This window comes from Periophthalmus magnuspinnatus, chromosome 2 (genome assembly GCF_009829125.3).
Source record: "Periophthalmus magnuspinnatus isolate fPerMag1 chromosome 2, fPerMag1.2.pri, whole genome shotgun sequence".
NCBI lineage: Eukaryota > Metazoa > Chordata > Actinopteri > Gobiiformes > Gobiidae > Periophthalmus > Periophthalmus magnuspinnatus.
Genome location: NC_047127.1, coordinates 16,710,861 through 16,736,514, shown reverse-complemented (window position 1 = coordinate 16,736,514; position 25,654 = coordinate 16,710,861). Strand labels below are relative to the sequence as shown.

At 40.6% G+C, this 25,654-nt stretch overlaps 1 protein-coding gene across 2 annotated transcripts; it reads left to right on the top strand.

Annotated features, from left to right (window-relative positions):
* Window positions 1–454: 454 nt before the first annotated feature.
* On the top strand, window positions 455–24,705 carry rcbtb1 (regulator of chromosome condensation (RCC1) and BTB (POZ) domain containing protein 1). 2 transcript variants are annotated; one of them, XM_055227856.1, is made up of 13 exons: window positions 455–488; window positions 573–612; window positions 1,961–2,282; window positions 4,498–4,648; window positions 5,621–5,787; window positions 5,924–6,082; window positions 6,545–6,652; window positions 8,773–8,915; window positions 10,350–10,413; window positions 10,997–11,250; window positions 12,232–12,383; window positions 18,933–19,063; window positions 22,858–24,705. In XM_055227856.1, the coding sequence occupies exons 2-13, from the start codon at window positions 596–598 to the stop codon at window positions 22,996–22,998; spliced, it is 1,809 nt and encodes a 602-aa protein (XP_055083831.1). In that variant the 5' UTR covers window positions 455–488; window positions 573–595; the 3' UTR covers window positions 22,999–24,705. The 2 variants fall into 2 exon arrangements, with proteins under 2 accessions (XP_055083831.1, XP_033833695.1); XM_033977804.2 differs by lacking the exon at window positions 573–612 and having other exon boundaries at window positions 22,858–24,703.
* The last annotated feature ends 949 nt before the right edge of the window (window positions 24,706–25,654 follow it).

Here is a 25,654-nt window from a genome sequence, read left to right as displayed (position 1 = left end):
GTAAATCACACAGGAAAGGGGCGGGGCTTAGTGGGAATCATTGGAGAAAGACAGTAAAATCAGCCATATATATATATATATATATATATATATATATATATATATATATATATATATATATATATATATATATATATATATATATATATATATATATATATATAATCAATTGATGAAGTTGTATGCCAAGGTAAATTGGCTCTATTTTCTGTATATTAGTATAATGCAGGTGGAGCTATGTACTCAAGTCCATTAGGAAAGGTTATTTTTATTAATAGTTAAAACTATAAGAGTGGCAGATGAGAAAAGTAATAGCAAATTCTTCCCAATCGGTTCAAACGTTTTAATAGAGACGAAAATACAAATTCATCAGGTGTTTTTATTTTATTATTCATCTTTCTTTATTGTTAATTTATCGTTTAGTTAATGTTTGCCCACAGCGCCCTCTGTTGGACGTTTGGACATCAACAGGAGCGCGTCTTTAGTCGGTAATTCTGCTCTTTTTTTCACTTTTAAACTCATTCAGACTCTGTATTTACACATATTCCTCTTAATCCTCTGTCATTCTGTAGATGTGCTCAGTGTTGTCACGAGGATGGAGCGCTGTTGTAGGTAAAAAAAAAAAAAAGATTAGATAAACAGACAACCGATAGCTTTAGCTGTTAGCCGCTGCTGCTCCACGTTTGCTCCAAAACAAACCGCTTTAAACGCATTTTTTAGGTTTAATTTCGCGTTTTACTTGTCTTTTACTTCTCGTAACGCTCAGCAGTTAAGGATTTACCATGTAGCATAATTGCGAATGTGTACTTTTAATAGAAACCATCGAAAAACGTCTTAAACTCCTTAGCTCAAAGTTAGCATCACGTTATATCCAATGTAGGTGAACATAAACAACTAGCACTAAAGCTGTCAGGACTTTACTTTCATTTTTTTCATTTACACGAGTTTTGATTTGATTCTTTGGTCTTGAGGGTGCAAATAATTAAGAAACAATTGGTTAAAATAGGTGATCTTATATGAAACATGATAATATTTGCTATTTTCTGTTTATCTTTATCCAAATTGCAACCCTTAAAGGTATACTATGTAACTTTCTGGAGGTGGCATGTCGCCTGCGTGATTCCATGGAAATAGAAGTTCGGAACATTCTCCATAGCCACAGGAACAGCATTTCCATGGAAACAAGCAGATAAATATTCTCCTCTAGGTCAAATATATGTCAGTTCTGTGGAGATGCAAGCCCGCTCACAGTAAGGAACTTTGACTAAAATGGAAAAAAAAAACATGGTCTGTTTTTTGGCTAAAGAGTTGCATTGTGTGCCTTTAACTCCTTTCCAAAATGTTATGACAATGAGTTTTTCATTTTTGGCTTCCAGAGATTTTAAAGATTGTTTTAATAATTTTTATTAGGATAGTTTGCATGGTAAGACGTGTAAAGGACCTATATTATGCTGTTTTCTCTTTTATAATGTTGTTTCCTCATCACAAACATATCTGGAGTTGTGCTTTGTTTTATTCACACATGTATTACATAAAAACTCTGCATTTTTAGACTGAGTTCTTCTCTCAAACAGAAAACACTGTTCCACCTTGTGATGTCACGTGGTAATACAGGAAATGTTACACCTCCTCTAGAATACTTTGGATCATTTCAACCCTGGAATTCACAGTCTTTACAGAACTAAAGGTAAAAGGTAGCTTTTAACTTAAAAACTACCTCTACATTACATCGCAAAGTTGAACAGAGCATTTTGAGCTTGGACATGTAGACAGACCAATAATAAAGGGTTACTCAAAGATGTGTGAAAGACACAAAACACATATATGTTTTTGATGGGAGAACATTACAGCAAGGTTTAAAACTTTGTGTAATATAGGACCTATAATACTAATCGTTTTTGATTTTTCTGAATTTTACATAATGTAATAACACTGTTGTTTTTGTTGTATTTTTTCAAAGTTTTGGAGATGCCCCAGACTCTGCCCCATCCTCCCCCCCAAATGCCTGTCTCTCCTCCCCCTTCGGCTCTCCTCGCTCGGCCCTGAGCTCTGGGTCTTCCCCTGGACCTTCCGACTCAGGACCTGCCGGACCAGGACTCGGACCAGGACTCGGACCAGGACTCGGACCAGGACTCGGACCAGGACTTGGAAGAGCCATGGTGGACCTGAGTCGGTGGCCTTTGTTCTCGCTGCTGACTTCGGAGGAGCTGGGGATCATAAGACAAGCATGTGTGTTTGGGACAACAGCCAATGAAGCGATTTACTTCACTCACAGCAATGAGGTACTGAGACCTATTCTTGTTTATCAGATGCTCTCCCTGTGTGTCTATTCTGTGTAAAAGCTGATAACCCTGTAGTTTAGATCTCTACAAACAGTCTTGGATTAGTTTAAAGTTCAGATTTCAGTCTCTCAGATGTGAATGTGAAAATTGTGTTGTCCACATATGTGGACAACGGGTCCTAGGAGGTTATAGATTTTCAGATTAATTCATGATTGTTGTAAAACCATGTGCCGCTGCTAGCAAGCTGTGCAATCAGCTGTGCAAAATGCTGTTCAGCCAGCGCTAACCTAGCGATAGTAAAGTCAACACAAACACAGATTCATACAAATCCAAACTAACACAAACTACATTCAATAGTTTATTTCACATGGTATGTTACTTACAATGGAGATTTTCGGCTCAAGTTTGTCAAATAATGCAGTATGGTTGTCTCGTAAATGTGCGTGTAAGTTGCTGGTGTTTGCCCTTGGAGCTGTATCTTTTTTTCAGCAGGCTCTGCAGATCGGTGGCTCATCTTGTTGATCTTGTTTTTCAAATCCACAATAATTCCACACATCAGACTTCACCTTTTTGAGTGGAAAATATGAATGTCCGCCGTCACGGGGATCCAGATCCTCTCCCCTCGAGCCATGATGGTGACTGACAGTGATGAAGAACCATCCCCAAATCAGAATAGGCACAGAAGCTCACAAGTTTCATTGCTATGACACAGGGCCTCCTTGTGGACAAACATCAGAAGTAACATTTAAATATTGTATTGAAACTGGAAACATGAGGCAGTCTGGTGCCGTAAAGGCGATTATAATCGTGTGCGATGATTACAATTATTAAAAAATACCACGAACGGTTAATTGCAAACCTTATTTTACTGCGATTAATGATATTATTGTATATCATCCCATCCATACCTGTGACTGAATCTACATTTTAAAACAAATTCAATCATTTCATTACTTGTCAGAAAGGTTTATTTGTAAAACTTCATATTCAGCTATAATAAATATGACAAAATGCACCTTAACTTTCAAATGTACCTTATAATGCAGTTGAACATTCAGCTCAATTCATTTGATCATATACTATACTAAAATGATGTGCCTTAGTCCTTGTTTTGTGTCCTTTTATGCCACTTTTTGTCATTTTTCACAATTAAATTGCCCATTGTTGGTACCATCTTTGAAATATTCTGATCATTTTTTATCACAAACGTTAGTTTGACATTTTCGAAAAAACTAATTGTAAATCTTGTAATAATGGCCAAAACAAAATTTCAAATTTGCTACTCTAATGTTCTTTTGGTGCCCCTTTTACGGCACTCTTTTTGGTAGCTATAAAATTAATATGTAGTAAATAATGTTTTTTCCCAGCTTTTTATTTTATTTTTATTTTTTTACTTAACTTTGTTATTCAACTTCAGTTATGACCCAAAACTTTAAAAGGATTTTAACATTTTAATTGCCATATAAAAAAGTCACAGATGTGTTGAAAATGTCACACAAAACGATTGCCATTATAACAGCGTTTGATTGCTCAGCAGTTACACAATAAAATTATGATTTCCTCATCATTTGTAGTTCACTCTTTTCAGAAGAACTAAATGGGTGATTTTTATAGTTTATACTGAAGTTACTCAGATTTTACTTAGATTTTAAACAGGCCTCTGTGAAGAAAGCCACTGTTTCCTCAGTCTGTACCTCTGGAGCTTTAGACAGGAGTGTATACTTATATTTAGTAGTAATGAGTAAATAACATCTCAAGGTCTGTAACATGCTTCCAACTGTGTGTTGACACAGTGTTTGTTCTATAGCTCCATCTGGTGGTTTAAAAATGAACTGCTTCCTACGCAGACAATTGACACAGCCCATGACTCATTCATTCAGACAGGTAAACAATAATTGTGGTAGATGTGGCCTGATATCCAAAAAATAAAAGAACTGACCACCGGGGGAGGTGTTGGGGGGGGGGGGTATGTGTGTGAATTTTGAAGACTATGCATATTTGGCAAAAAAATTAGCTGTGTTTGAACAGCCCTCTGGTACACGCCTATGTATGCACATTACACAATCTAGGCCTAGTTACAGGTCAGTTCTGTGCAGAGGTGAGCCCACTCACAGGAAGAATCCATGTTTTTTGAGGTATTTTTGAGCATTAAAAATGTTTTAAAATGTCATATTGTGGGACAATCCTGACTGTGTTCTGTTCTGTGTATGGCCAGGTGTTTGTGCTTGGGTTGAACTGCAGTGGGTGTCTGGGGACCGGGGACTCTCTGAGCTACATTGTCCCAAAGAAAGTGGACTTCCTCCGGGGCAAGAGAGTAGTCGGTGTGAGCTACGGCAGCGGGCCCCACGTGCTACTGGCAACTGAAGGTTAGAAGCTTCTTATAATGAACTCAACAACCTGAAACTAGCAAAACTCTGGGGTCTAAATATGGCCACCCATTGATGTCAATGGGCCGTGCTCAATGGTGCATGTCTTAAGTTTAGCCTTTATGTCTTAGACTAGGTATGTCTGGTCCTGCCTTGCCCATGGACCATGCACAGTTGAGCTACTCCCCATGAGGCTTTGAGTGACCAGAGTGAGCGGAGCGGCCATGAAGGAGTCAAGGGAATAGTAAATAAATAAATTACAAGTTATAAATTATAATATTTATGCTTTCAGGACGCTTCTGAACCATGTTCTAAACCTGTGGCTCATTCATGACAGTCGAGGTCGTTCACATCGCTTACATACTCGTTCATGTCGTACCACATGATCGCTCTAACCAATCAGAGCTTAAGCTTAGTTAGAGCGTACATAGATCGTATCCAAAGCTAACAATTAAAAACGTTTTTTAAGACAACAAACAGATTTTGAGCTGAGAAAAAGTTTATCATCTGAAAATAAGTAAAAATTGCCACAAAATTCAATCTTTGTGAAAGTTGTAGATGCCCTGCCATCGTTTCTGGGCAGGAGGGATTTTTTGTTGTAGTACCAATGAGTGGCCACTAATCCAGCAGCAATACCCTAGGGGTGTGCAAACTTTTGGCATATATATATATATATATGTATATATATATATATATATATATATATATATATATATATATATATATATATATATATATATATATATATACATACGTATATATATATATACATACATATATATATGTATATATATATATATATGTATATATATGTATATATGTATATATATATATGTATACATATATGTATATATATATATATGTATATATATATATGTATATATATATATATATGTATGTGTATATATATATATATATATATATATATATATATATATATATATATATATATATATTCTGCTTTTCTTTCAGATGGTCAGTTGTATGCATGGGGTCATAATGGCTACAGCCAGCTGGGAAATGGAAACACAAACCAGGGCCTGAGTCCAGTTTTAGTCACAGCGAATCTGACAAACAAACAAATCCTCCAGGTCAGCTGTGGATCCCACCACTCTATGGCTCTCACGCATGATGGAGAGGTGAGTTTGATACGTGTCTCTTTTTATACCTGATTTAGTGCCTGATTTAGTCCATATTTTAGCAGGGGTCACATTGAGTAGAGGATGCTGAGGAGGAGCAGAGGATGTACTAGTTGTAACAGTTGTATTTGTGTAGGTGTTTGCATGGGGCTATAATAACTGTGGTCAGATCGGTTCTGGCTCCACAGCAAATCAGCCGTATCCTCGCAGAGTCACTGGAGCTCTACAGGGACGCACCGCTGTGGCCATCAGCTGTGGACAAACCTCTTCCATGAGCGTGTGTGACAACGGAGAGGTACACAGGAATACTACTGCTACCACTGCTAGTACTTCTACTGCTAGGGTTAAATCTTATACTAACCGATGCTAAAACTAGTATCGATACTAGATGAGCAGGTATCGATACTAAAGTCCCATTCACAGGACAGAAATGAACCTTTCTTGAATATCTGTAGAATGATGTTGAGCTGTATCAGAACAAATATAAGACACATAGACTAGTGTACATCCATGGACCACTATGAAACTTATGAACAACTGAGGGATTACATAGATATAAGGCCACATGGAAATATTAAAAGAAAGTACTACAATTTAATGTTGAAATTTACATTCTATTGTCTAAAGGAAGTCTCGACTACTATTACTGCTTGCTACTACCACTAAAGCTACATTGCATACAAAAATATAACTAATGTATAAGTTGTATTTTTAAGGATTAATATAATAATTGATTAAACGCTGTCATGCCCTGCAGGTGTTTGGTTGGGGATACAATGGTAACGGTCAGCTCGGAATTGGGAACAATGGGAACCAAATGAGTCCATGTCGAGTGTCAGCACTGCAGGGAGTCTGTATACAACAGGTGAAGGACAGAGACTGAGACGATGACGACTGCCACTACTACTACTGTTATTATTACTACTGCTACTACTATTACTACTACTGCTAATAATTCAGTAGATCTAGATGGCAGCTCTAGGAGGGAGTGGTGAGACAAAAAATACATTTTTCTGGTACCATGTATTAATAAATAGACAAGGACAAACAACAATGACAAAATGAATGGCCATCCAATGATAAATATTTACAAGTTAGTAAGTTAGTTGGTTTTACAAAATATAGTCTATGATAAGCGTGGTGCAAATTTGATAGTCCATGTAAAAATGCAAAGAAGCGCAAAAATGTATTTGTCCCAGCGTATGATCCACAAATTGCTCAGACCCTGCAATAGTTTGAGTCTTAATTAAAATGTCTAGAGTGTGAGGGAGGAACAACACAGAGCAATACTAAAGAGACAAAAGAATTCAAGAGTAAAGGGTGGCTACAGCAGCCTCCTACTGGCCCGATGGGTGAGGGTCTAGGAGGATCCAGGAGAAATCTGGGTTGAAGGCAGGAGTTCAGACTTGTTGCCTAATGTTCAGTACAGCCTCATCCAAACCTGGCCAAATGCTCTTGTGGTCTGGACTCGGTAGTTGTCTCCTATAGCAAACACCGGAAACGTTTGCCGTGCACTCATTGGCATCAAATGAGTCCTGGTTAATATGCTAAACCGATTGGCTGTGCACTGTCACATTTGATGCAGTAACGTAACAACGTGATGATGTAAGATAAGCTGATAAACAAAGGCAATTTAAGCACTGCATTAATCAAACAACTCAAGAAAACTCCATTAGAACAGAGTTAAAGCTCCACCGCAGAACATTTCATCACATTAGAAAAGGGTTATAGAGAGAAAAGGAGATTTTAAATAACATTATTTCTGGTCCATGTTATGTTGTTTCCTCATAAAAAACATACCTGGAGTTGTGTGAATGAAATTCACACATGTTGAACACACAAATGCTGCATATTTAGGCATTCACATAGAAAACACTCTATTCCACCTTGTGATGTCTTGTGGTAATACAGGAACTGCTCCACAGGTAATGCAATTCTAGTGGAATCAGCTCCACCCTACTTGAATCTGAAAAACGAGCAAACAAAAAGGGTGGAGGTGTGGGTGCCTTTCTTAGAGATAATTTAGTTACTCACAGGTTGTCATTTTTGGTGTTTTCATTTTTTGAATATGTTTCCTTTAAAACTGAGTTAAAACAATCCCACTCCATACTCTACTTAGTCATATACAAACCTCCCCAGCACTATCTGAGTTTTATTGATGATTTTACTGAGATGCTTTCAGTCATATGCACAGACTTTGATGGTTTAGTCATTACAGGTGATTTTAATGTACATGTGGATAATGTGTTTGACAGAAACGGTAAAGAGCTCAGTTCTGTCTTGAAACCTTTGTTGTTGGAGGGCTTGCTGACATACTGTGTCAAACCAGAGGGGACACTCTGGAGTAAATATTTCAAATGTCAATGTGGTGGATGTTGCGCTGTCTGTTGTTTTCTGTGTCTTCTTTGACCTGCCTGCAGTTGTTCGAAGGAGACACATAAATGATAACACAGGTGCACTGTTCATGGAAATGATACAATTTGAAAATGCCTCATGATGATTTGTTGAACTCTGTGACTTCGAGTGTTTTGAATGTTCTGGACACCATTGACCCGATGAAGGTTAAAATGGTTAAAAATAAGTAGAAAGCGCCATCGAGGAATGATGACTCGGTCAGGGCACAGAAAAGGGAGTGCCGGAGGGTCGAGCATGAATGAAGCAAGTCAAAGCTCCAGGTTCATTATGAGATTTACAGAGAAAAGATGGACATGTACAACCACACTTTATGTAAAACAAGGGAGAGGTGTTTTTCTGATATTATTAGAAGTTGCAGTAACAACTCTCATGTCCTGTTTGCAACAGTAAACAGATTAACAAACCTTCCAGCTCTGCTGCCATTAGAAGTAATTTGCACATCTAAGTGCAACAGGTACACAACTCCAGGTATGTTTTTGATGAGGTAACCACATCATAATTAAGTTTGAACCTCTAAAACATCCAAACTTATTTCCTCCATTGCAGTAATAGTTTCTGTTGTGTTTTCAGCTGGTGTCGGGGTATGGACACTGCCTGGCTCTGTCTGACGAGGGTGCCTGTTTCTCCTGGGGATCAAACACCTATGGCCAGCTTGGGACAGGGAACAAGAGCAACCAGCTGAGTCCAGTGAGAATTATGACCGACAAAGAACGGTACTAGTACTACAAGTAGTACTACTGCTACTACTGCTGAGTCCAGTTACAATCATGATTGACATCATTGATGGAATAGATCCACTGACCTGCAGGTTGGGGGTTTGAGGGCTCCTACAGATGTATACTGTTGTGTCCCAGAGCAAGACACTTGATCGACCTCGAAAATGTAACCATCTAATACTACTATTACTATAGCTATTGTTACTACTGCTGAGTCCAGAGAGAATCCTGACTGACAAAGAACAGTAAACATTACTACTACTACACAATCACTGTGTGATTAGCACTCATGCTTCACAGCAAGAAGGTTCCTGGTTTGACTCCCGGACTCCCGGGTTGCGTTTACAGGTTCTCCCTTTATTAACTAAACCTGTGCCCATGCCCCCTACTGTAACGTCAAACAACCCATAAACTTTCCCTTCTGAAAATAAAGAACAAAAGCAGGATGTCTGGGCTTACCAGGAAAAACAAAAAGCTAAGCTAACAAAAAATGCTAAGGAGCAGCACTGGTTTTTACCTACTTTTCACTAAAAAGGACAAGGACCAGTAGATAATACTCTTAAAACACCATATACACTGGGATAATATGGTAATCCTCCAATTTGTTTATGTTTTAGTTCCACTAAAACCTTAACCTCACTACTAACTTTTTGCTGCCTCTCCTTGGCCGTGTCCCAATTCAACAAATGTAACGTTTGAAGTAACAGGCCGACGAAGGGTACTCCTCTGTGTAGCCACCATTGTGCCAAAATGGGACAGGCCTACACCACAGAGCATACGTCAACCGATCTCTGTGCGTTATGTAGCATATATTACATAGCTTACGTTATGTCGCCTAGCAACCATGATGCCGGTTTACTTTACTTGTTTATGATCTAAGGTATAAAATGGACACTGAAATAATTACAGTTTTATTTTTAATTTGTTATTATTTCATAGAAGAGTCAAGGTGTTGTTGTCGCAGACGTTTTTTTCTGTTTAGATTGAATGAAATTAATTTTTCCCTTTGAATATCAATAGACAAATATAAGGTTTGAGGTGATTTTTTCCCAATTGTAGCTAGTATTACATAACTTTAAGAAAATGTACCATGTTTCACCCATAGACAAAATCATCGTGGTGCATGATGGGATATAGCAGTGTGAAGTGTGCTTGGATGTAAGCTTCGTTCACGGCCGATCTCCATGAAAACACAGGGCACATTTTTGAGCTCATTCGTTGGGTGTATGAAATGGGGCGTGCAAGTGTGCAACTGTCGAATAGAGACATGGCCCTTATGTGACTGGACTGTATACACAAACTTGTCAGTATCCTGTTCAGATTGTACTTCCTGTTTCCTCTCCTCCGTTTCCTGCTCCTCCCTTTGCTGCTCCTCATCTCCTGAATACACACACGACTGTTTTGAATCTTAAAGGTTTCTCTTCTGTTCAGAGTGGTGGAGATTGCTGCCTGTCACTCAACCCACACTTCAGCCGCCAAGACTCAGAGTGGACAGGTCTGTACTTAATACTTATTTATTTTAATTAGTAATAGTTGAACTTTGTGCCCATTTTTGTTTCAGGTTTAGTCCTTGTTTACTCCCTATCTCAGTCCTGGTTTCATCTCAGGTTTAGTCCTGGTTTAGCCCTGATTTGGTCCTGGTTCAGCCCCTGGTTCAGCCCCTGGTTTAGCCCCTGGTTTAGCCCCTGGTTTAGCCCCTGGTTTAGCCCCTGGTTTAGCCCCTGGTTTAGCCCCTGGTTTAGCCCCTGGTTTAGCCCCTGGTTTAGCCCCTGGTTTATTCCCTGGTTTATTCCCTGGTTCAGCCCCTGTTTCAGTCCCTGGTTTAGCCCCTGGTTTAGCCCCTGGTTTAGCCCCTGGTTCAGCCCCTGGTTCAGCCCCTGGTTCAGCCCCTGGTTCAGCCCCTGGTTTATTCCCTGGTTTATTCCCTGGTTTAGCCCCTGTTTAGTCCCTAGTTTAGCCCCTAGTTTAGCCCCTGGTTTAGCCCCTGGTTTAGCCCCTGGTTTAGCCCCTGGTTTAGCCCCTGGTTTGGCCCCTGGTTTGGCCCCTGGTTCAGCCCGCATTTTTCTGCTGTTCCTCAGGTGTACATGTGGGGTCAGTGCAGAGGCCAGTCCCTGCTTCTTCCTGCTCTCACTCAGTTCCTGTCCACGGACGATGTGTTTGCTGGATTTGCATCACCATCAGTGATGTGGCGGCTGGTTTCTGTGGAGGACGATGACTTCCTGACGGTGGCGGAGGCTTTGAGAAAAGAGTTTGACAGCCCAGAGACGTCAGACCTGAAGTTTAGTGTGGAAGGGAAATACATCCACGTGCACAAGGCTCTGCTTAAGATCAGGTACTATCACACTAGTACTTTTCATTTTAATCGCTATACCTGTGAAACCATGGGATTGTTAAGTGATGTCACTTCTGGGTCCAATCGGCAGCTTCATATTCGATTCAAGCTTTGTTTTTGATCAAACAAGAGGTCCTTTTAAAACAAACTGCATCAAATATGTGAATAATTTAATAATAATCTACCGTTTTTAGATCACAACATAGGATTACCATTGTGTATATCTAACTACCAGTCACCACTAACGCTAACTTAGCCTAGCTTCTTATACTTTCATTCACACACCTTGTAACACACCTTGTTAGCATTAAATTACAGCAAACTAATATTTTCAATTAACTGATGCATCTTTAGTTTGTGTGATTGCCCCATTTATCCACTTTGTTGTTCTCCTTTTAAGGATTGTAACTAACAATTATTTTAGTACTCAACTATTAATTTTTATTATGAAGCTATATTTTCAGAAGTCATTTCTAATCAGCTATAGGTTGAAATGGGGATCTAGAACACACACTTCTTCTAATACTTTATGAAGATCTGAGTCTGGTCACCGGTGAATCTCCCTGAGATTGCGATTGACAGGTGCATTAGACAATCAGGGACTCACTGATCCATATGTATCAAAACAAATATAGCTGCTAACAAGGAAAAAGAACAGTACAGAAATATCACAGGGGACTGATTTCTGCAGAATCAATGAGCGAAGCACTAAACCGAGAGAAGTGTGATTTTGTTTGTAAATGATGGTGATCAATGAGCTTCTTCATTTCACATGTGTCACTGAAATAAACACACCTGATTGGATGGTTGTGTTTGGTTCTGGCTTGAGACACGATGGAGGGAGTGGCGTGTATCTGTGTATGAAAGACAGATATCAGTCTGGACTTGCCTGGCAAAATTGAAAGAATCGTTGCATCCCTAGTTTCAAAGGCCAGGTTTCACACATTATAAAAACAAGTATATTTGTGTATTTCTCTGCAGATGTGAGCACTTTAGGTCCATGTTCCGCTCGCAGTGGACAGAAGACCAACAGGAAGTCATTGAGATCGGACAGTTCTCATTTCCTGTTTACAGATCCTTTCTTCAGTTTCTTTACACAGACACTGTGGACCTACCTCCGGAGCACGCTATAGGTACTACACTTTTACTTTACTGTTAATATAAAGGGTATTATTTCAACATCACAGTACATTATGAAAAAACTGCAATAATAATATGAGAAATTAATTTTTATGCAAAATCACTTTCTACCAGGCAAAAAACGTGCCTGAAATAATCTTGTGATCTCTCCCGGGCCATATTTGAATCCTCCTTATAATTAGCAGTACGAGCTTGTACAATGGTCAGCCCACAAACTTATATCACCCATGTTCCTGTAGGGCACTCTTTCATAAATATACAAAAGCAGGATACAAATCAATATACTACAGCCTCACAAACCTGATGTGACGTGCAGTAGTGTAACGTAGACTGGCCGTTAGTGGTAGGATGTGCGACAGAAGACAGCAGCATGGGTGTGGCCCAAAATTTTTATGTCTTTTTCCCATCAATTATCAAAGTGCAATGTGCATTGTGCAAATGGAGGTTAGAGGAGCAGCAGCTCCTCCAGCAGCAGAACATGGTTTGATGGCATTTCGGCCGAGAATCTCCCCAAGTCAAGGCAAGACAAGGAGGTGGTAAGTTAAAATATTTTTAACAATTTCACTAAAACCACTACAAATTACAGAACACACAAACACTTAAAAACATTCTCAAACAAACATTGCACTAATATTGCACATATCCAATGTATTAATTAGCTGTTAATTTTGTCCTCTTTCCCCTCCAGGACACGCAGCTTCAATTAAAGTGCCACTGTGCCACCAGATCTAAAACTGGGTAAAAGCAGACAAGTTAAATAAACATTTTTCAATCCTTTTGTGCAATTCTCTTTTTTTAAAGTGCAAATAATGTTGAAAGTGCTGTGTGCTATTAAAGTGTACGTGCACTTTAAAGTGCATATAGTGAAAGGTGCTGTTAATCTTGTAACAAACTTGGCTGTTTGTTACATTTCCCCCCTCCTCTCAAAAAGGTGAAACCTTAGTCTTCCGCCATTCTAGACAGACAGTCCGCCACCACGTTGGTCTTCCCAGGTTGGTACTGTACTGTAAAGTTTTAGGGCTGAAGAGATGGATACCAGCCTGCAATACGGGTGTTGGCATCCTTCATGCGGTTCAACCACTGGAGTGCACGATGGTTAGTCTCCAGGGTGAAATGACGTCCTAGCAGGTAGTACCTTAAGGAGTTGATGGCCCACTTCATAGCCAGACACTCGGGTATCGGGTTTCCCTGTCAAGCAGCTTACGACTAAGGAATACCACAGGTCTCCTCTCTCCATCCTTCTCTTGGAGGAGGACAGTCCCTAGTCCCACCCCCGAAGCATTGGTTTGCAGGATGAAGGGTTTGTTAAAGTCAGGGCTGTGCAGGACCGGACAAGTGCATATAGCCTCTTTCAGGTCTGTAAAGGCTCGATCACATTCTGCTGACCATCTCATCTTGTTGGGGGCAGCGTTCTTGGTGAGGTTGTTTAGGACAGTTGACCTCTCGGCAAACTGTGGAACAAACTTCCTGTACCACCCTACCAAGCCAAGGAATCCATGGACCTTCCTCTTGGTAGTGGGCACAGGGAATGTGCGTATGGCCTCCATCTTCTGTACCTGTGGCCTGATCCTCCCATAGCCAATGGTATAGCCCAGGTACTCCACTTCACGATGGGCCACCGCACACTTGCGAGGGTTGATTGTAAGTCCTGCTGCTTGGATTTTCTGCAGGACTTCCTGGAGGCGGTGGTGATGTTCCTCCCAGGACCTGCTGAAAATCACAACATCGCCCAAGTAGGCAGCAAAAAACTCTGAGACATCCTTCAGCACAAAGTCCATGAGCCTTTGGAATGTGGCTGGTGCCCCTTGCAGACCAAATGGCATCACCCGAAACTGGTACAAACCAAATGGCTTCTGGAAGGCAGTCAGTTCTCGAGTTTCAGGTGCCAGAGCCAACTGCCAATAGTCCCTTGACAAATCCAGTGTTGTGATGTATGAAGCACCTCCCTCACGCTCCAACAGGTCATCAATGCGTGGCATTGGGTAGGGGTCAAAGTTTGAGATTGCATTCAAGTATCTAAAATCAATACAGAATCGAAGCGAACCATCCTTTTTTGGCACAAGAACAACCGGGCTACACCATTCACTGTTAGACACTTCAATAATGTTAAGCTCCAGCATTAGTTTAATTTCTTTTTGCAGCACTGGCACCAACCGTTCAGGTATCCTGTAACTCCTCTACCTCACCGGAGCATCTATTCCTAGTCTGATTTTGTGCTGCATGAGTGACGTGAAGCCCGGGGTCTCCTGAAATAGAGTGGCATCGAGCAGGTGTTTGATTTCCTCCTGCTGCGAGGGAGAGAGGTGAGAGAGGCCAACCGCAGCTGGCTCTGTGGCAGAAGTAGGAAAGAAACAGTCAGTCACTTCCTCATCCTTCACAGCACGCACCAGAAGTTGCTGTGAAGGCTCTTGCCGAGTGAGGAATTTTTTTCAAAAGATTTACATGGAAAACCTGGTGCTTTTTCTGCCTTTCAGGCATGTACAGTTCATAGTTAACTTTGCTGATTTGTCTTGTGATCTCGTAAGGTCCGTGCCATTTAGCTAGCAACTTGTTCTCACTAGTGGGTAATAGCAACAGTACCTTCTGACCAGGCGTGAAGACTCTGTCCTTTGCCTTACAATCGTACCAGGTCTTTTGTCGTTCCTGTGCTCCCTTTAAGTTCTCCTGAGCCAGGGCTGCCATTGCCTCAAGTCTCTCTCTCATCTTCAGGACGTAGGTGACAATGTTGTCTCTTTCTGGCACTGTACCCTCCCAATGGTCCTTTAGCAGGTCTAGTGGGCCCCTCACCTGGCGTCCATATAACAGTTCAAAAGGTGAGAAGCCAGGTGATGCCTGCGGGACCTCCCTGTAGGCAAACAGGAGGTACGGTAGCCACTGGTCCCAATCTGCCCCTGTGGGAGAGACAAACTTCCACAGCATGCGTTTGATTATACCTCTCTACCAATCTGTCCGTTTGGGGGAGATAAGGAGTTGTCCTGATACCCTTGACCCCTAACAGCTGGTAGACTTGTTGGAGGATTTTGGACAAAAAGTTGGTACCACAGTCTGTGAGAATTTTTTTGGCGAGACCCAACCCTAGAGAAAAGCTGCAGTAAATAATTGGCCACTTGTTTGGCTTTGATACACCTGAGGGGAAAGGCCTCAGGATAACGCGTAGCATAGTCACACAACACCAAAATGTATTTGTTTTCTGCAGAGCTTCTCTCCAGGGGGCCCACAATGTCCATGCCAATTCTTTCAAATGGGGTGCCAATAATTGGTAGTGGCTGTAGTTGGGCTTGTGTCACTCATTTGCCTGAGGTTAACTGGCATGTTTTACAGGATGCACAAAACTTTGACAGCTCAGCATACATTCCTGGCCAAGCAAAACGGCTACCAATTCTTCTCAGGGTTTTCTGGAATGCCATATGACCTGCCCAGGGAATGGAGTGTCCTAGTTCCATTACCCTCTCTCTGAACTGCTGTGGCAAGGCTAAGGCTTCAATTTTGTCCTTTCTCTGGTAAAGGAGACCATTTTTAATGATATAACCTGCTTCATCCAGGTAGCTGACCTTCCCTATGCCGATCCCCTCTCGCTCTGTGACCTTTCCAAACCAGGGCTTTAGAGTGGGGTCTTCTTCCTGAAGGGCACCTATGTCTGAGGGAATAGTGAACTCAACTGGACTGAGGGGTTTGGCAAGTTCATTTTCTTCTCTCTGTGAGCCAGCAAACTTATCCCTTCTCTTTTGGGACTTTGCCTTTCTCATCTTTCCTGGTTGCACCTCGAGCTCCTCAACACAGAAAGGCAGCTCTTATAAGACTTCCCTAGCTGACTGGGCTCTGGTGAGAATATTACAATGATTAGTAGGACTGGATTCTGTCATTGGGCTTGGGTTGCACATGATCTCTGGCTCTAAAACATTTGCATCCTGGCTACTGTCAGACTGAGCAATTAGATCAGGAAGGGTTGGAATGCCATTCCCTAGAATAACCTCATAAGGCAGGTTTTTGGACAGGGCTGCAGTGACCAGGTAAGTTTTTCCTCCAACAGTCAAAAACACCTCAGCTGTAGGGTACCAGTGCTCATCTCCGTGTATGCAAATTAGAGGGGTCTTGTCTGGAGACTGACGTTCAACTGGAACTAAACTAGACAAAACTACTGTCCGAAAACAGCCCGAATCTAACAGAGCTTCTTGCCGGTGGCCATTAACAAGGACTGGTGTTAAATGCCCCTTCTGCTCCCCTGTCTGCACTACTGCTGGTCTAGGTACGGAACATAGCAAAAGATGTCTTGGCTTTAAGTGCTGGACAGAAGTGCTGTGTATGACCTAGCTCATTGCAGTTATAACACCTTACTTCCTGTGCTGGTGTTTTGGAGAAAGGCTTTTTAGCTGGACGGGACTGTTGGTTGAATGGAGATGGCCTACCACTGCTATTACCCTGACCAGGACCAAACCTCCTATCACCCCCAAAGGACTTACTTGGCTGGACTTGGGGAGATTCTCGGCCGAAATGCATGGATCTGGTCCCTTTCCGAGCTGCTGTAAAGGCCTCGGCTAGACGAGCAGCTTCCTCAGCGTTGGTCGTGTTGCGCTCCCGAAGCCATACCTCCAGCTCAGGATTAACCATCCGAAGGAACTGCTCCAGGATAAGTATCTCTGCGATGGTTCGAATGTCTGACTTCTCCGGCTGTATCCATCTATAGAAAAGTTCCATCAGCCGCACATACAGTTCTCGAGGTGTCTCATCTGGTTCAATCTTCAGAGATCTGAAATGGCACCGGTAAGTCTCAGCCGTGATCTCATACTTTGATGGCTTCTTTCACCTTGTGGTAGTCTTCGGTGTCTGCAAAGTCCATTAAAACATAGGCATTCCTGGCTTTGCCTGTGAGAAGAGGGACTAGATGAACGGCCCACTCCTCAGATGGCCAACGTGACACTCAGGCCATTCTCTCGAACGTGATGAGGAAATGCTCAATGTCATCTTCTCCAGTCAGTGGCAACAGCTTTGGTTCCCGCTGAGGCCTATAGGTGTAATTGTCCTCATCATCTGTTGGTGCCACCGTTGGTTCTTCAACGTCATTTTGATGTTCAGATCGCTCTGATTGCATCCTCAATACCTGCTGCTGGATCTCGCTTACTTTCTCCTGCATGGCCTCCCAGCGCTGCTCCTGTACCATGCGCTCTTTGTCCTCTTTTTTGTCCCGTACAACTTGGGAGTCCATTAGCCATTTCACCATGCCCGCCAGTTTCTCCAAACTGTCTTTGGAGCCACTTGCCTGAGCTTCCTGATGGTGAGTAGACTCCACTCTATTCTCGTCTTCATCATTTCTTTTCCCACGTGTCGGCATTTCCTTCGTCTCTCAGCGGCGAGGACACACTTCCGACACCAAATGTAACATAGGCTGGCCGTTAGCGGTAGGATGTGCGACAGAAGACAGCAGCACGGGTGTGGTCCACAATTTTTATTTCTTTTTCCCATCAATTATCAAAGTGCAATGTGCATTGTGCAAATGGAGGTTAGAGGAGCAGCATCTCCTCCAGCAGCAGAACATGGTTTGATGGTTGCAGGCGCTTTTTATCCTGTTCCTCTAATTGGTTTAAACTACTATTAATTAATAGGGGTGTTTAACAAATAGCCTTTGCTCTTTAAAACTCAAACCTCCATAAAACCAAATAAACCCATAACCCAAATTAAACTTTATACATATTAAAACACATAAACCCTAAAACCAAACACCAAAATATACCTAAAAACCCATAAACCATTTAAAAATGCCCAACATGTCTCCCCTACACCTCCCCTACCTTGGTCCTGCCCCGGAACCTTTTTAAGGGAGCTCATTTCCCCAGGGACCTCTTTGACACCTGGACACAAGGACAAGGAGGTGGTAAGTTAAAACATTTTTAAAACTTTCACTAAAACCACTACAAATTACAGAACACACACAAACACGTAAAAACATTCTCAAACAAACATTGCACTAATATTGCACATATCCAATGTATTAATTAGCTGTTAATTTTGTCCTCTTTCCACTCCAGGACACGCAGCTTCAATTAAAGTGCCACTGTGCTACCAGATCTAAAACTGGGTAAAAGCAGACAAGTTAAATAAACATTTTTAAATCCTTTTGTGCAATTCTTTCTTTTTTTAAAGTGCAAATAATGTTGAAAGTGCTGTGTGCTATTAAAGTGTACGTGCACTTTAAAGTGCATATAGTGAAAGGTGCTGTTAATCTGGTAACAAACTTGGCTGTTTGTTACAAGTAGTAGTAGCATTTTAAAAGCAATAGAAGGTAAGATGGTGATCTAAATATGTTGTTGTTAACAATTAATGCCCCATAGTGTAATATCTCTTCGTTCTGTCGTTTTGTCCTTAGGCAAGACAGCTCACCCACATTGCCTTGTATGAAAGCTGTGTGTGAGTGTTGGTGGTGGGAAGGGTTGATAGGGCAGATTGGCAGCCTCACTTCTGTCTGTTTGTCCCAGGGCACCTGTGGCTACAATAGTGTAAGACATAGTTATTATGAAATTGTACATTCTTGTTTTGTGTGGTTTCAGGGCTGCTGGACTTGGCCACGTCATACTGTGAGAATCGTCTGAAACGTTTGTGTCAACAGATCATCAAGAGAGGCATCACTGTAGATAACGCCTTCACACTGCTCTCTGCCGCAATCAAGTATGATGCAGAGGTAAGAGGCTCCTGTCTGCACCTCTGGAGTGAGACCTCCTGTTTCTGCTTCTCTGGCTCTCTGCTCCTCTGGCTCTCTGCTCCTCTGGCTCTCTGCTCCTCTGGCTCTCTGTGCCTATGGCTCCGCTCCTGTCTGCTCCGCTCCTGTCTGCTCCGCTCCTGTCTGCTCCGCTCCTGTCTGCTCCGCTCCTGTCTGCTCCGCTCCTGTCTGCTCCGCTCCTGTCTGCTCCTATGGCTCTGCTCTTATGGCTCTGCTCTTATGGCTCTGCTTCTGTCTGCTCCTATGACTCTGCTTCTGTCTGCTCCTATGACTCTGCTTCTGTCTGCTCCTATGGCTCTGCTTCTGTCTGCTCCTATGACTCTGCTCCTTCTTTCTCTAACAGGTTTTCTATTGGGTATGACAGGTTTTCTTGTTTTTCTGATTTGGTGGGATAGTACCTGCGGTAAATATTTATCATAGTTTTACATCACTTAAGTGGCAGTTTGCGGAAAGAAATTTGAAAAAAAAAAAAGTACAAAAATACAGGAAGTAGTGCTTAATTCTTAAACAGAATCCCTCTGCCTATGTCATCTACACAGAAAACTCCATCCAAAATGCAGAGACACTTTACTCACACACTTTAAACCTTCATTTAACAAAATAAAGGTGGTCATTTATTTTTATTAGTGTAGTGATACTACCTGATTTTTCCCCAAAACTATCATTTCCGTCTCACCAGCCAGACTTCTGGAAATCTTCAACACAGGAAAACCACATTACTGTGTTTACAACCCCCAGAGCCCTCATAACAGAGTTATCTTTGAGGACCAGATTAAAGCCTGAATTGGCACTCATTAACATCTGCTCTGTAGCTCCTCACCTCAACAATTTCTGCCATTTGGCCTTTGCCTTCTAAAACACAGAAGGTTTCATTATATTACTATTATGCCATTGTAATATGATTACAGTTCACAGTTTCCACTTGTGAAGATTTCCTTTGCTTTTTTGATAACAAAGTGGTGTCTGTTCGACCTCTAACTAGCTGCAGCATTAGCTTAGACCTGCCTATTGTTGCCGCTCATTCTGCAGTGTTTGACCATTTTGAACCAGTCTCACTTTCATTCCTCACTGATGTAGTCAAACATATGAGCACAACAAACTGTCCTTTGGACCTTCTACCAACCAAATTGCTAAAGAAGGTGTTCAGCACTGTTGGGCCCTACCTTTAATCAACATTTGTCTTAGTTCAGGGTGTGTCGCAAGTGCTTTTAAACATGCCATAGTTAGATGTCTGCTTAAAAAACCTCATTTGGATCCTTCGGTTTTATCTAATTTTAGACCTGTTTCTAACTTGTCTTTCATTTCAAAAATTCTTGAAAAAATTGCTTTTATTCAGTTACAGTCATTTTCAGAAGAAAACTCTATTCTAGAGAAATTCCAGTCCGGGTTCAGATCACGCCACTGCACGGAGTCTGCACTGCTGAAAGTTCACAATGACATTGCCCTTTCTGTTGATGCTAAATGTCCTGTTGGATTAGTGCTGCTAGATCTAACAGCTGCTTTTGATACAGTGGACCATTCGGTCCTTCTGTCCTGGCTAAACCACCATGTTGGTATTCGCAGTGCTGCACTTGAGTGGTTCACCTCATACCTGACCAAAAGGACCTTTTCAGTACAGATAGGTGATCATCCTCTACTGCTTCCCTGTTTTGTGGAGTACCCCAGGGCTCCATTCTTGGGCCTGTCCTGTTTTCACTCTATATGCTGCCCCTGGGGTCAATTATAGCCAAGTACAAGCTTGCGTTCCACTGCTATGCAGATGATATTCAGATTTATCTACCTGTAATGTCAAGGAAACATGACGCGCTTGAATCGTTATTTGATTGTTATTGCAGATATCAAGTTGTGCTAGGACAAAATTTTCTTCACTTAAATGAAGAAAAAAACAGAATATATTTTGTTTGGTGATTCTGCCCCCTTAAATCTTGGCTCACTGTCCTCAAGGCTCAGACCAACTGCTAAAAATCTCGGGGTCATTCTTGACAACTCTTTTAAATTTGACAAACAAATTGACAGTGTAGTCAGAGCAAGCTTTTTTCAATTACGTCTTTTAATAAAAGTCAAGTCATTTTTAAATCGCAATGATCTTGAGAAAACGATTCATGCTTTTATTAGCTCTAGAATACATTATTGCAACTCACTTTTTGTCGGTGTCTCCCAGTCGTCCCTGGGTTGCCTCCAACTTGTGCAGAATGGTGTAGCACGATTTTTAACCAACACATCCAGACGCCAACACATCACCCCAGTCCTTTATTCGCTCCATTGGCTTCCTGTTTCTTTTAGTTGATTTTAAAATTTTACTTTTTGTTTTTAAAGTTCTTAATGGCCTCGCCCCACCCTACCTGGCTGAACTGTTGGTGGTCCGAAATTCAAACCGGGCCTTGAGGTCATCTAATCAACTCCTTTTGGAAGTTCCGAAAACTAAATACAAACACTGGGGTGATCGGGCCTTCTCTGTAGCTGGGCCCAAACTCTGGAACAAACTGCCTCCTGATATGCGCACCATTACTGACTTCGGTCTTTTTAAATCCAGGCTTAAAAGATATTTATTCAGACTGGCCTTCAACATCTAGTAATGTTATGACACATTATCATTATTTATATTTTGTTGTATTAATTATTTTATTTTATTTATTCTCCTATTTTACTGTTTTAGTATGATTTTAACTTGCTTTTAGTTTGATTTCACTGAAACGCACTTTGGTCACCTTGAGTGTTGTAAAGTGCTCTATAAATAAACGTTGACTGATTGATTTGCTAGATTCAAAATTGGCTAAGCCATATTTATTTTAATTAGGATGAATTTAAAGTAAAGCTTTGTAAGACACACCTCCAAATCTGCAAAGGGAACACCTCTTCAAGAACTGGGATAAAAAGTCAGTGTCCAAAACTCACTGACTGGCTGTTTCATCGCAATCCTGGCACGATCCCGGGGTGCTCTCTTAAGATGTACCCCTCCCCTTGGTCAAGTCCTCACCTCTGACCCCAACAAAGTGAGCCATGGGAGACCAGCTAAAAACTGCACAAGAAGACAAGGAGATTTCTTCAAATTCAACTAAGATTCTTTAGCCGATGCACACAAACTCCATGCATCATCTTGGAACTAGAACGGTTCCCATCATGCAACAACCTGCTCGACACTCCACAATCTCAACAGTGACGGAGGACAAGAGGAGGGGCTGACCAGCCCTTGTAATGCCTGCAGAACCAGGACGCCACCAGCACGCCACCAGCACGCCACCAGCACGCCACCAGCACGCCACCAGGACGCCACCAGGACGCCACCAGGACGCCACCAGGACGCCACCAGGACGTTGGGCCCTGTCTGTCTTGTTATGTAACAGGCCGATCCAGAGTGGCTGCAACATGGAGAGATTGGCTTTAAAGAGGAGATACCTCTCCCCTGTCTAATATGTAGTTCCAATTACAATACTAATGAAAAGGATTCATGCAAAATTCTGGTGAATAAGCTTTTTCTCATTTATGCTAAATTCTCACTACTTTTGCTTGATTTTGGCCAATAAAATAATTCTGGTCTTTAAGTGATTTTTTGGGTTGCTGTATCAAGAACTTGCACCTTCAGAGAGAGACAAAGAGAGAGAGGGACAGCCCATGTCCAACCAGGAAGTAACATCAACAGATTTAAGATTTTACAACAAATCATTGGTGAAGTTTATAATGCTAACTATGGTATGTTTTAGTGAAATGAGTAGTCTAGCCTGATTTTAAACTAATTTGTATTTTTGTCTCTTTAGGATTTGGAAGAATTTTGTTTTCGATTCTGCGTAAACCACTTGACGCAGGTGACTCAGACTCAGGCGTTTTGGCAAAGCGACGGTTCAATGTTGAAGGAGTTTATCAGCAGAGCCAGTCGATGTGGAGCATTCAAGAACTGAGTAAAAACTCAGACTTACAACCAAATATTTCAACAAACCTTGGCACTTTCCTTTCTTTCTTTGGACAAAACAAGCTGCCATTTTGTTTTTGCAAGTTTCTTTTACTTGAATTACTGAGCCAGTTTGAAGGCACATTGGTGTGTCTTCATTTGCTATTTTAAAGGAGCTTTACCTTATTTTTAATGTCTTAAACACGTTAGTTACTAGATAATTTTAAACTGTTTGCAGGGGTCCAATTATTCCTCACTTACCTTAAGCATTCAGAGTATCCTAATTATTGACCACAATGAGTTTCTAAGCACTTTTCTCTCTCAGAGACCGGAGCTGAGTGACAGTAATGCAAACAACTGGCATGCTAACATGCACTTCCTAATTATTGGGCAATAAAAAGCTTTATAATTAGGTCCACGGTGTATTGTCTGCACCTATTTTGACCTCAAGAGCTGCTTATACAATGTATCTACTTGGGCAAGGACACATTTTTGCTCAAATACTTGGGGGAAAAAAATCAGGGAGAGGGGTTTTAAATTATTGACCAAAACATATACAAGTTGTTGTTAAAGATGCACCATGTTCCTTTTCTGGTGTCTCCATGGAGACTTTACTTGACAGAACAAACTATAGTGCCCATAGTCAAAAATGAACTCGGGCTATACATTGCCAGAACAAAATGTCACTGTTTCTCATTGTATTGTCATTAACATAAGAAGTAAGTACGCTGTCACGATACTCACATTTCAAACTCTACTTCGATACTAAAAATAGACTTGCTACTCAATACCGATTCTGATACCACGATGTTAATAAAAAATGCTCTTTGTTTAGACAGTAGAATGTGATTTTCAACATTAAATGGTAGTACTTTCTTTTATATTTCTATGTGGCCTTATATCTGTTAATCCCTCAGTCGTAGGTTCCATAGTGGTCCATGGGTGTATACTAGTCTAGGTGTCTTATACTATACTATACTCCTCAAGATCATTCTAAAGCTATTCAGGAAAGGTTCATTTCTGTCCTGTGAATGGAACTTTTTAAATATGAATACCTACTCTATTGAGTATCAAGGAGTTTCAAAACTAGTTTTCGTATTGATTAGTGTCCGATTTGTGATATCTTGTGATAACTAGTAACGACACTGTTCAAAAACACTCCTTAAATATCAGATAAAGACAATAAGTTACATTTAAACTCCACTAATTGTATGAAAAAGAATTGTTAATACAGAAAACATGTGCCACCATAGTCTAAACAAAATCTATGGAAAACACAGTATTAAGCTTATCCAGATTGTATTAATTTTTTTACTGCGCAAAAAACATGTATTCTTACTGCAAGCATGCTCGTCTCTTCACAGATTTGACCTGTAATTTAGTAACCTAGGTTAAAATCTCCATGGAGACAAGCAGGTGGCACTACCAGGCCAGGTTACATGTCAGTTCTGAGGAGAGGCAAGTCCACTTATAGTAAGAATGCCTTTTATGCTATTTTTGAGCAATAAAAACACCTGTAACTGAATATATACAAGATGGATAAATTAAATGCTATACTGTGGAATTTTCCAGGCAAAGCAATAATATCTTCATGGAGACAAGCAGGTGGCATAATCTCCACCAGAAAAGCTACATAGTGCACCTTTACCTAATTAAATTATTAATGATGTAGAGTATTTTCCATTATTTTTTATCATTCAAAACATGTCAAAGAGAGAAGTATATTCAGGCAGGAATATATATATATATATATATATATATATATATATATATATATATATATATATAATAGTTAATTGTCCTATACTATACATTTTGAATTTGTTACTGGAAAAAGGTATTTTCTTGTAGTTTTGTCATTATACATAACTGCATTGTAACACAAATGACGCTGAATGCAAAAACTACAAATAGTTAAAATATCTTTATTTTAGTTATTTGTTGTAAATCTATTCGACAGGCCAGTAAAATGTACAAGCACTGGTTAATGAGAACGTCTACTGAGAAATGAGTAATCAAATGAGCTTAAGTGACTTGAAATTGCAGTATTAATCTGGATTTAAATAGTTTTGACAAGTTTATTTTTATAACTTATTAGACACTTGTTACAATACTTTTTATGGTTTATGGATAATTTGGTTTGTAATAAGAAAATGTATTTTATTTAAAGAAAAGTAGTGCCATTATTCAACCCCAAAAGACATGATTTTTGTCTGTTGAAAGGACTTAAGACGTAAGATTAATATGACAAATTTGTGGAGCCAATCCCGAGCAAATAATGATCAGGTTCAACATTTGTGGACCATAAGTTTGGAAATTTCAATCAAAAACGGTGAATCTCCCATAGACTGATATAGACCCTGCCCTCCTTCAGTTTTTAGAATAGCGTGAATTTAGTCTATATTGAACTTTTTGCAGTGTAGAAGCAATGCCAGGTTGTCTTATAACCACTATTATATTCCTTGACATTTTACATATTGGATGTGCTGTAACTTTGGCGTTGGAACTGCAGTCTTAAGGTCTGATGCAATGCTTTATATAATTTTAAGCAGAGCACTCATCTCTCTTAAAGGTTACTAAAAGCTAATGAACATGTTTACTGTTTTGTAAATATGTATGCACTGTTGCAAATTGTAATTATTAATATACATCTTTATTTTCTTAAC